Source organism: Brienomyrus brachyistius, unplaced genomic scaffold, assembly GCF_023856365.1.
Source record: "Brienomyrus brachyistius isolate T26 unplaced genomic scaffold, BBRACH_0.4 scaffold37, whole genome shotgun sequence".
Classification (NCBI taxonomy): domain Eukaryota; kingdom Metazoa; phylum Chordata; class Actinopteri; order Osteoglossiformes; family Mormyridae; genus Brienomyrus; species Brienomyrus brachyistius.
In genome coordinates this window covers 1474802-1486675 of record NW_026042312.1, presented here as the reverse complement: position 1 = coordinate 1486675, position 11874 = coordinate 1474802, and the positions used below count along the sequence as shown (strand labels likewise).

Here is an 11874-nt window from a genome sequence, read left to right as displayed (position 1 = left end):
AACATACTAAAATAAACTGTATCTCATAGCAAAGTAAAGCATTTTATTTCCTTCAAGTATAAGAAGAGCAGCTCTATAAAGCAAGACAAAATAAAGTACAAAAAGAAAGCAGTACAAAGTAAAGTATAAAAATCGAAATACAACTTTAAAAAGTATTTTAACTTTTTAACCTGATAGTGTTTGTTGCTGCTCCGCCCCTTACCTGCAGAATAAGGAAATCGCTGCACCGCGGTGATTCTCTCTACAACGCCAGTCACCTACATACTGTACGTCTGCCTCCCCAGCCAGTTACCATTCAAGGTAAGACTGACAAATTTAGCAAAATGACATCAGTTATTTTAATAGCCTTTATTGTTTTTAATTTGAGGGCTAGAAGTGTGGAATGCTGAAGATTCAAGTAACAAAAATGTTGAAAACTTTTATGAATTTATTTTAAACGACTATAATTAGTCAGATAAGAATGTTCCTATTAGCCATAACTCTCTTTGCGTGTGTGTCTCAGTGTTCCTCTATCAGGTTTTTGTGGGGTATTCTTACTTACACAGTAATTACTACATCAGGTGGTTCTAGACCCTATTTGGGGGGGGGGGGGGTGCAGGTTCAGCTGCCTTGTGTTTTGTCTTAGCCCCCCCAGAAAAACAGTGATTCCTGTACAGAGTCTCGTATTTCTTCAGGATGGCTGAGCCCCCCTGAGTGAAATCCTTGAATCGCCCCTGAATAGAACAGTGTGCTAATAGTGACAGACAGAGGGGTTTCTTTTCTTCATGCTTATACATGTCACACATATTTCCGTTGATAGAGAGCTTGCTGGACGTGTCTAAACAGCCTGAGCACAGAATCCCAGCACGTAAGAGGACAGATGGTAGCAAAAATGCATCAATCTATGTGTCATTCTGTCTGTCAGTCAAATTTATTTGTTTTTACCTGCCCTCTAAATTATAGCTCCGTTTCCTTTGAATCCTCACACGAAACAACATACCTAAGTATCTGTATATACTGAGCGTTTAAACTTTGCGTTAACATTGTTGTCTTTATCCAGTATTCATGAATTATAAGAAAATGGTGAGATTTTCTTATAATATATAAATGGTGACATTCCGTTTGGGGGTTCTGCCATTAATGTATAGGAATTTGCAGTCAGTAAATGGTAACATGACTTTAAATATTAGTATTTTATAGTTTTTCTCAATTGCTTTGACAAAATTTTCACATCAGGAATGGTAAATGGACTGCATTTATATAGCGCTTTCGAGTACTCAAAGCGCTTTACATTTTATGCCTCACATTCACCCATTCACACACCACATTCATACATATCAGGAATGTCATTCTCCTTACTTTCCTTACTCTTAACAATTTTCAAAGCAGTTATGCATTTCCTCACCTGAATTAGCATTTCTCATTGTGTTTTTGCACACTAAAGATGTTTTGTCATTGTGTTGATGCATTACTTATCCTACTCATGGAAACAGGTTGTATTTTGTTCAGTCATAATTACAGATCACTCAGTCACCTTAATACTGTCCAGCATTGCAATGGTGTTTTCAAATAAATCACTTTAAACTGTTTTCAGATACGAATGTATAAGCAAGGCCAATTACACACTATCAGGGTTAGTAGTAAATTGTCCTTCAATTGAAAGCAAACAGAAGCAGAACAGGCGTAACTGAAACCAATGGAAGCACACGCTCTGAATCTTGTATTACTGGTGACTGTCATGGCACTGCAGTAATTACACAGAAGCTAATATGACGCTCATGTTTAACCCAGTGAACAGTGCTGATCATGGAGCAGGAAGAAGGTGTCAGGTAAAGAAGCGAGATTTGTGAGAAGACGTGGTGTCTGAATGTGTGGTATGGCAAGGGGGAGAGGACCACACAGAGAACATGGGGCTCAGGGGCAGGAGTAAAGGGAGAGGAGCACACAGAGAACATAGGGCTCAGGGGCAGGAGTAAAGGGAGAGGAGCACAGAGAGAACATGGGGCTCAGGGGCAGGAGTGGAGAGAGAGGAGCACACAGAGAACATAGGGCTCAGGGGCAGGGGTAGAGGGAGAGGAACACACAGAGAACATGGGGCTCAGGGGCAGGAGTGGAGGGAGAGGAGCACAGAGAGAACATGGGGCTCAGGGGCAGGAGTTGAGGGAGAGGAACACAGAGAACATGGGGCTCAGGGGCAGGAGTACAGGAAGAGGAGGACACAGAGAACATGGGGCTCAGGGGCAGGAGTAGAGGGAGAGGAGCACAGAGAGAACATGGGGCTCAGGGGCAGGAGTAGAGGGAGAGGAGCACAGAGAGAACATGGGGCTCAGGGGCAGGAGTAGAGGGAGAGGAACACAGAGAACAGGGGGCTCAGGGGCAGGAGTACAGGAAGAGGAGGACACAGAGATCATGGAGCTCAGGGGCAGGAGTGGAGAGAGAGGAGCACACAGAGAACATAGGGCTCAGGGGCAGGGGTAGAGGGAGAGGAACACACAGAGAACATGGGGCTCAGGGGCAGGAGTAGCGGGAGAGGAGCACTCAGAGAACATGGGGCTCAGGGGCAGGAGTAGCGGGAGAGGAGCACACAGAGAACATGGGGCTCAGGGACAGGAGTAGAGGGAGAGGAGCATACAGAGAACATGGGGCTCAGGGGCAGGGGTAGAGGGAGAGGAGTACACAGAGAACATGGGGCTCAGGGACAGGAGTAGAGGGAGAGGAGCATACAGAGAACATGGGGCTCAGGGGCAGGGGTAGAGGGAGAGGAGTACACAGAGAACATGGGGCTCAGGGGCAGGAGTAGCGGGAGAGGAGCACACAGAGAACATGGCGCTCAGGACAGGAGTAGAGGGAGAGGAGCATACAGAGAACATGGGGCTCAGGGGCAGGGGTAGAGGGAGAGGAGTACACAGAGAACATGGGGCTCAGGGGCAGGAGTAGCGGGAGAGGAGCACACAGAGAACATGGGGCTCAGGGGCAGGAGTAGAGGGAGAGGAGCACACAGAGAACATGGGGCTCAGGGGCAGGAGTAGCGGGAGAGGAGCACACAAAGAACATGGGGCTCAGGGACAGGAGTAGAGGGAGAGGAGCATACAGAGAACATGGGGCTCAGGGGCAGGGGTAGAGGGAGAGGAGTACACAGAGAACATGGGGCTCAGGGGCAGGAGTAGCGGGAGAGGAGCACACAGAGAACTTGGGGCTCAGGGGCAGGAGTAGAGGGAGAGGAGCACACAGAGAACATGGGGCTCAGGACCGGAGTAGAGGGAGAGGAGCACACGGATAACATAGCGCTTAGGACAGGAGTAGAGGGAGAGGAGCACACAGAGAATATGGGGCTCAGGGGCAGGAGTAGAGGGAGAGGAGCACACAGAGAATATGGGGCTCAGGGGCAGGTGTAAAGGGAGAGGAGCACACAGAGAACATGGGGCTCAGGGCAGGAGTAGAGGGAGAGGAGCGCACAGAGAACATGGCGCTCAGGACAGGAGTAGAGGGAGAGGAGCACACAGAGAACATGGGGCTCAGGACAGGAGTAGAGGGAGAGGAGCACACAGAGAACATGGGGCTCAGGACAGGAGTAGAGGGAGAGGAGCACACAGAGAACATGGGGCTCAGGGGCAGGAGTAGAGGGAGAGGAGCACACAGAGAACATGGGGTTCAGGGGCAGGAGTAGAGGGAGAGGAGCACACAGAGAAAATGGCGCTCAGGACAGGAGTAGAGAGAGAGGAGCACACAGAGAACAGTTGTGGAGCATCTTATCAACCATGGTCTAAGTTTGGCTGGAGCTAGTGGACGGACCGTGTAGCCTCAGGGGATACGGTCTACGGTGGCATCTGTAATGCGTACATTCTGGAATGAAAACAGGTATCATCACATTTCTGCCGTTTATAAGTCAAGTCACGTTTATTTACAAAGCACTTTAAAAACAACAATAACAGTTGACCAAAGTGCTCGACAAGCAAGGAAATACGATCTGATAAACAAACAGAACATACAAAAATAAAAACATAAAAAATGAACGGAAATAAAATAAATAAATAAAAAATAAAAACATTCACAAAAACAAAAACATTCCATCTAGGCAGACAGTACCGGGTATGACCTAAACCATTCCACAGCAGCCCTCTGATACCAACGTAGTGCTCCAGACAGGAGATTAATATGGCATGATCTACAGTGTCAAGTGCAGTGGTGAGATCAAGAAGGATAAGGATAGCAGAATCTCCAGAGTCAGTAGCTAGTAATAGATCACTAAATACCTTAAGTAATGCTGATTCAGTGCTGTGGAGGACTTTAAAACCAGATTGGAGAGGTTCCAGGATGTTATGTGTATCTATAAAAGACTGCAGTTGTTGAAGCACAAGTTTCTCAAGAACTTTAGATAAAAAAGGAAGTTTTGAGATGGGTCTGTAGTTAGAAAGGATTGACGTGTCTAAGTTAGGTTTTTTAATCTACGGCTGTACAACAGCATGCTTAAATTTCGTTGGCACAACACCTGAGGCAAGGCTAACATTCATAATCTCTAATATGCTGGAACCTGTAGTCTCAATTGTCTGTCTAATAAGAGGAGGAGGAAATGTGTCTGTTGTTTCAGATGAAATTTTCATTTGCTAGGAGAAGTAGCAATACTCACACACTTCCACATGAAACAGTGAAATGAAGAGCACCGAGCCACTGCGCCCATGTGTGCCTGGTGGGAAAACTGCAGGGGGTCCAGCGGGTGTCCTGAGGCCTTCTTCAGATGGGCCAACACCAGACGTTCAAGCGACTTCATGAGTAGTGATGTCAGGGCGACAGCTCTGTAGTCATTCAGTCCAGTGATGAAGGCTTTCTTGCGAACCGGGATTGTGGTGGTGCGTTTGAAGCAGGTGGGAACTTCATACAGCTCCAGGGATCTGTTGAAGATCTGAGTGAAGACTCTCATCGTTGGTATTATTCCGGATAACACTTCACTTGACATGGAGCGAATCATATACAGGGTATCTGTGGGTCCATAAAAAGTCTGTAATCTAATCCTCTGAATTTTAGACCTTAAAATGTGCCAGATTCACAGGTATTAAAATTGACGGCATTATTAATTTAGAGTTACAGTAGGGTCCATGGATTCAATTATCTGCAGTTTACTGCAGTCTGAAAAAAAGTTACAAAATTTCAGGGCAGATCATAAGTTTAAAATCACGTGCCGCGAGTACAGGTTGTAAGTCAGTGAGTACCTACTAAAGGCTACCAGGCTGCAAGCCAGTGAGTACCTACTAAAGGCTACCAGCCCGTAAGCCATTGAGTACCTACTAAAGGCTACCAGGCCGTAAGCCAGGGAGTACCAACTAAAGGCTACCAGGCCGTGAGCCAGTGAGTACCTACTAAAAGCTACCAGGCCGTGAGCCAGTGAGTACCTACTAAAGGCTACCAGGCCATAAGTCAGTGAGTACCTACTAAAGGCTACCAGGCTGCAAGCCAGTGAGTACCTACTAAAGGCTACCAGCCCGTAAGCCATTGAGTACCTACTAAAGGCTACCAGGCCGTAAGCCAGGGAGTACCAACTAAAGGCTACCAGGCCATAAAGCAGTGAGTACCTACTAAAAGCTACCAGGCCGTGAGCCAGTGAGTACCTACTAAAGGCTACCAGGCCGTAAGTCAGTGAGTACCTACTAAAAGCTACCAGGCTGTGAGCCATTGAGTACTTACTAAAGGCTACCAGGCTGTGAGCCAGTGAGTACTTACTAAAGGCTACCAGGCTGTGAGCCAGTGAGTAGCTACTAAAAGCTACCAGGCCGTAAGTCAGTGAGTAGCTACTAAAGGCTACCAGGCCGTAAGCCAGTGAGTACTTACTAAAGGCTACCAGGCTGTGAGCCATTGAGTACTTACTAAAGGCTACCAGGCTGTGAGCCAGTGAGTACCTACTAAAAGCTACCAGGCTGTGAGCCAGTGAGTACCTACTAAAAGCTACCAGGCTGTGAGCCAGTGAGTACTTACTAAAGGCTACCAGGCTGTGAGCCAGTGAGTACCTACTAAAGGCTACCAGGCTGTGAGCCAGTGAGTACCTACTAAAGGCTACCAGGCCGTAAGTCAGTGAGTACCTACTAAAAGCTACCAGGCTGTGAGCCAGTGAGTACTTACTAAAGGCTACCAAGCTGTGAGCCAGTGAGTACTTACTAAACACTACCGGGCTGTGAGCCAGTGAGTACCTACTAAAAGCTACCAGGCTGTGAGCCAGTGAGTACCTACTAGAAGCTACCAGGCTGTGAGCCAGTGAGTACCTACTAAAGGCTACCAGGCTGTGAGCCAGTGAGTACCTACTAAAGGCTACCAGGCTGTGAGCCAGTGAGTAGCTACTAAAAGCTACCAGGCCGTAAGTCAGTGAGTAGCTACTAAAGGCTACCAGGCCGTAAGCCAGTGAGTACCTATAAAAGGCTACCAGATTGTGAGCCAGTGAGTACCTGCTAAAAGCTACCAGGCTGTGAGCCAGTGAGTACCTACTAAAGGCTACCAGGCTGGGAGCCAGTGAGTACCTACTAAAGGCTAACAGGCCATAAGTCAGTGAGTACCTACTAAAAGCTACCAGGCTGTGAGCCAGTGAGTACTTACTAAAGGCTACCAGGCTGTGAGCCATTGAGTACTTACTAAAGGCTACCAGGCTGTGAGCCAGTGAGTACCTACTAAAAGCTACCAGGCTGTGAGCCAGTGAGTACCTACTAAAAGCTACCAGGCTGTGAGCCAGTGAGTACTTGCTAAAGGCTACCAGGCTGTGAGCCAGTGAGTACCTACTAAAGGCTACCAGGCTGTGAGCCAGTGAGTACCTACTAAAGGCTACCAGGCCGTAAGTCAGTGAGTACCTACTAAAAGCTACCAGGCTGTGAGCCAGTGAGTACTTACTAAAGGCTACCAAGCTGTGAGCCAGTGAGTACTTACTAAACACTACCGGGCTGTGAGCCAGTGAGTACCTACTAAAAGCTACCAGGCTGCGAGCCAGTGAGTACCTACTAGAAGCTACCAGGCTGTGAGCCAGTGAGTACCTACTAAAGGCTACCAGGCTGTGAGCCAGTGAGTACCTACTAAAGGCTACCAGGCTGTGAGCCAGTGAATACTTACTAAAGGCTACCAGGCTGTGAGCCAGTGAGTACCTACTAAAGGCTACCAGGCCGTGAGCCAGTGAGTACCTACTAAAGGCTACCAGGCCGTAAGCCAGGGAGTACCTACTAAAGGCTACCAGGCTGTGAGCCATTGAGTACCTACTAAAGGTTACCAGGCTGTGAGCCAGTGAGTACCTACTAAAGGCTACCAGGCTGTGAGCCAGTGAGTACCTACTAAAGGCTACCAGGCTGTGAGCCAGTGAGTACCTACTAAAGGTTACCAGGCTGCTTTCTTATTTACAAAATCCGTTCCACCTTAAATTGACATAATGCGTGATCTGCCTTATTGACAGCTGCTAAGAAAAATTTCACATTCATAAATTTACATAATGGAGCCAAAAAAAATACTTTTGCCGAATAATCTATAAAATGAGTTTTATATAATTTCAGCTTCGACGTCCTGCCAGGGTGCAGAAGGCAGGCATGGCTCCATGTTCATTGGTCTGTTTCAAGAAAGATGCTGCACTAAAAAAATACAGGTTGCACAGAGGCAGGCTGACGGCATGGGGCTTGATCAGGGAAACATGGATCGTAGGGTGGATTTGACACATGGACACTGGCACCTTCAGATGCACTGCAGTGGGGCTGACAACCTTCGTAATGGGGAATGGAACCACGAGACAGGGAGCCAGCTTGATATGACAGCAACGACTGATATGTAAAGGCAGGTTCCAAACCCGCTGACCCACCCAAAAGGAGGGTTCCTGTGACAGGTCCCTGATGCAAAAGCTGCCATTTGCTGCTAAGAAAGCAGCAGTGACCGCCAAGCCAGTGTCCAGGTCCATTGATTGCAGTGCAGGAATTGATGAACTGACGGGACCATGACCTCCTCCTCCAATGCAGGGAACAATGGGGACTGGTAACCCAGACAGCACTGAAATGGGGACAGGCCTATAGAAGACACTGAGAGTGAATTATCTGCATATTCAGCCCAACACAAGCAGAGATTCCGGGTGCTTGGAGAGCGGGAGGCCAGCCATCGTAGCATTCTCCCTAAATCCTGACTGACTCGCTCTGTTTGTCCATTAGTCTGAGGGTGCGACCCTGAAGAGAGACTGAGGGAATCACGAACAGTCTACAAGATCGCCTGCAAAACTGCGGACCCCTGTCAGAAACGACATCCGTCGGCAGACAAAGGAGTCGGAAAACATGATCAAGAAGGAGCTGAGCTGTCTCCTTCCCTGAAGGTAACTTAGTTACACAAACTGTACAGCCTTTGAAGAGCGGTTCACCACTGTGAGGACCCCAATAAAACCCCTGGATGGAGGCAATCCAATGATGAATTCTAGGGCAATATGGAACCACGGGAAATGAGGTGCAGGAAGCGATTGCAGCAACCCGGCTGGAGCTCGACAGGGTTTCTCATTTTGCACATAGATAGAACAGGCAGCAGCAAAGCTGCAGATAACCTGGAGCATGGTGGGCAACCAGAGACACTGTTCAAGCAGGGTTCAGGTTCACTGGATCCCGGGATGACAGGCGAAAGGGGAGGAATGTCCCCACTGGAGAGTCTGGATATGCAGGAACTCAGGAACGAAAAGCTGGTTTGGTGGGGATCCCACAGGAACCATGACAAATGCTGCACTGCCTTAACGGCTTCCTCTTTCCTCCAAGTGACATCTCCAGTGAAACAGCTGGCAGGCAAGACTGGACCTAGATCTTCTCCTCCGCCATCATCCTCAAACTGCCTGGCCATATGCATAACTTTCCGTGTATGAGGGTCATTATGACTTAACAAGAGATGCAAAAGTCGAGGTTTAATGGGTTTGTCTTACTGAGTACTGTACATGCAAACTGAAAAACACAAATACGCAGATATTGACTTACATGTTTTATTTACGAAATTGATTTGTTCTGCTGTACTGGGACTGAACCTGCTACTTTTTAAATGACATCTTCAACTTTTGAAAAGATACGGACACAAAGCACAGAGGTTGCTGGTAGAGCTAGATATCTATGGGCCAGTGTATGGAGATGGGGGATGTGCTTGCCAGTACACATAACCTTCGTGGGCGGTTGTAAATGGAAATGCTCTCATACTGGAGACCTGGGTCTCTTGCTTACATTTTTCATATTTATGTACTGAATAGCTGTAATATCAAACACTATCGCAGTAAAAGCAACCAAAGAAACAGCTGGAAGTACAAGACAGACTTATTTTTTACGTGGGAATGTAACTGAAACAATACAAAGGTGAAGGGCACTGTGTAAATAAGCACAGCATGCTTTATTATATGAGTCACCCTCCAAGGTAAAGCTCAGTGCGGTGCCTCCAAGCACTATTGCTTTGAAAACTCGACACGTGATTCAACATGGTGTATCAAGCAGCCCGTCCATAATGTACCCTCAAGTAAAATGTTACCGACTAATGTTCCTGATATACCATCCTTGATAACGGTGGGCTTCTAAATATTTAGTCTAGTAAAAATCTGAGTATCAAATGAGTTCTTCTATCCCAAGCCACAGTCTAAAAGCAATGATACTGCCACCGATTACATCTGTTCTAGGGAGATGCACTCCTATTGCCACTAGGGGAGCTGTCACCTTCTCTCAGTCCTGATAAATAATGTAATGCCGTCTAGGAAACCAATTCAGTTGAATTAGATGCGAGAAAATGTGAGAAATGTTCTGTTCTCAGACAACAAAGTTAATTTAAGAAGAATGATTCGTTTTCAAAATTTTAGGTGTGTAGAACCACTGTACATGATTCAAATGAGAAAAAATAATTTTTATTTTCAGTGTGGTTGGTTGAAACAAAATCGTCTGGATTTGTACATTGCGGACCTGAATCTTCCACCTCTGTTTGTAATGGAGTACTTTTGTGAGTAAGGTGAGTAATGAAACCGACAGGTGCAAACAATTCAAAGAACAAGGGAATTTCAAACTCAGATGAAGACAGGAGCAGTCTGGGTAATGTAGTCTGTTAATCCTGGCCTGTGACATATACAGCCCTACAGACCATATAGTTGGAAGGCTGCTGTGGTTGACAGTTGGTGAACTGACTATTGAATATAAAGCTAACATTACTTTTGGTTTTTATTACAGAGTCAGATTGTGAAACACGGAAACCGGTTTATGTACAACCATAATCATCTAAGCGATGGATCACCATTCCCATGTAGAGGTTTGGCTATAACATTTCAGTCTGTGATGGATGTTGTCCATGAATACCAGACACTGAAAGGCAGGAGAACTTAAGCTGAGTAACTGTTTTCAGCTGAAGGTTGTTGAAAATAACAGACGAAAAGTTCACTCTCTACAGTGCTCTTCCTCCAGCTACTTCCTTACTGCACTGCACCAAATGTTACAGATGGACTGTAACAGAACAGAATAACTTAGCAGACAAATAGCTCACTGTAGTGCTCTTCCTCAGGTTACTTCCTTACCATATCGCAATGCACCAAGTGTTACAGACGTACTGTAACAGAACACAGTAACTTAGCAGACCAAAAGTTCACTCTCTGCAGTGCTCTTCCTTCAGCTACTTCCTTACTGCACTGCACCAAATGTTACAGACGTACTGTAACAGAACAGAATAACTTAGCAGACCAATAGTTCACTCTCTACAGTGCTCTTCCTTCAGCTACTTCCTTACCATACCGCACTGCACCAAATGTTACAGACGGATTGTAACAGAACAGAATAATTAAGCAGACAAAACCTCACTCTCTGCAGTGCTCTTCCTTCAGCTACTTCCTTACTGCACTGCACCAAATGTTACAGACGGACTGTAACAGAACAGAATAACTTATCAGACAAAAAGCTCACTCTCAGCAGTGCTCTTCCCCAAGCTACTTCCTTAGCATACTGCACTGCACCAAATGTTACGGACATAATGTAACAGAATAACTCAATCATAAATATGTATAATAATATAGGATGCTGTGTTAGTGTATATTAGTCTATGCTGATTTTGCCATCATTGCGTTAATGTGATCTGTTGGGTCTTAAACTATTTTTCTTGTTGTCTATCTTGGACGCGTCTCTCTTTCAAAAGAGATTTTGAAAATCAGTGAGTCTAACCTGGTTAAATAAAGGTTTAATAATGATGCAGAACATAAGCACACACATGTGCTTCTTATAGTAATGAATGAATCATAGCAGGTGTCTCCAGCAGCCACATAAGACTGTGAACAGGAAACCTGCCTTCTGTTAACAGAAAGGACAGTGTATGTGTGGGAGTGACCATGTACAGGTTTGTGACATCTCAAAAACACATCTCCAACTTCTGCAGACCCAGACCTCGCTCACTGACCTCTTGCTGGATTATCTAAATGATCTCAGTGATGAAGAGTTGAAGGAGTTTAAACTGCGTCTCCCAGTGAATAAAGAGTTAAAGCCCCTTCCCAAGGGTCAGATGAAAACCTTGGGCAGAACAGATTTCGCCGAAATGATGATGAATTCCTACAGTAAAGCCGGGGCTCTCAAAGTCACGCTTGAGATCCTGAAGAAGATGAACTTGAATGACCTTGCTCAGAGACTGAATGAAGACCTGCAGAAGTGTAATGATATTTTTAGCATTTCATGTAAAATGTAACTTTTTTTAAGTTCATGAAAAACTAATATATTATATAGAGAAATGATGAAGAGTTTGTTTAATACTGATGTTGAAGAAAGAAATGAATTTGAAGTTCTTCCTTATTTCAGGTAACCAAGCAGAAAGTGAGCAGAGTGACATGTTGGAGACGAGTAAGAGCTTTATGCTGTTCAGTGCGTGTATGTGGTGTTTCAGAAAGAAATATGTATGAGGTGAAATTTATCACAGTGAAAT

At 45.8% G+C, this 11874-nt stretch overlaps 1 protein-coding gene and 1 long non-coding RNA gene across 13 annotated transcripts in view; one reads left to right on the top strand and one right to left on the bottom strand.

The window, feature by feature from the left end:
• The first annotated feature begins 225 nt into the window (after positions 1 to 225).
• Positions 226 to 11874, top strand: part of LOC125722234 (NACHT, LRR and PYD domains-containing protein 12-like) — a 174930-nt gene continuing 163281 nt past the window's right edge. For 4 of the 10 annotated variants that reach the window (XM_048998408.1, XM_048998399.1, XM_048998403.1 and 1 more), the window contains exons 1-3: positions 226 to 300; positions 8133 to 11605; positions 11751 to 11792. In XM_048998408.1, the coding sequence (XP_048854365.1) occupies positions 11275 to 11605; positions 11751 to 11792 (373 nt within the window). In that variant the 5' untranslated portion in view covers positions 226 to 300; positions 8133 to 11274. The remainder of the gene's footprint in view (positions 301 to 8132; positions 11606 to 11750; positions 11793 to 11874) is intronic. The other 6 variants (XM_048998400.1, XM_048998398.1, XM_048998396.1 and 3 more) reach the window with 6 other exon arrangements.
• Positions 6336 to 7287, bottom strand: LOC125722264 (uncharacterized). Of its 3 annotated transcripts, none has more exons than XR_007386247.1 (3): positions 7095 to 7287; positions 6519 to 6806; positions 6336 to 6410 (listed from the first exon to the last, which is right to left on the bottom strand). It is a non-coding gene; the product is annotated as an uncharacterized LOC125722264 (long non-coding RNA). The 3 variants fall into 3 exon arrangements; XR_007386245.1 differs by lacking the exon at positions 6336 to 6410 and adding an exon at positions 6436 to 6482 and having other exon boundaries at positions 6591 to 6806; XR_007386246.1 differs by lacking the exon at positions 6336 to 6410 and adding an exon at positions 6436 to 6482 and having other exon boundaries at positions 6591 to 6806; positions 7131 to 7287.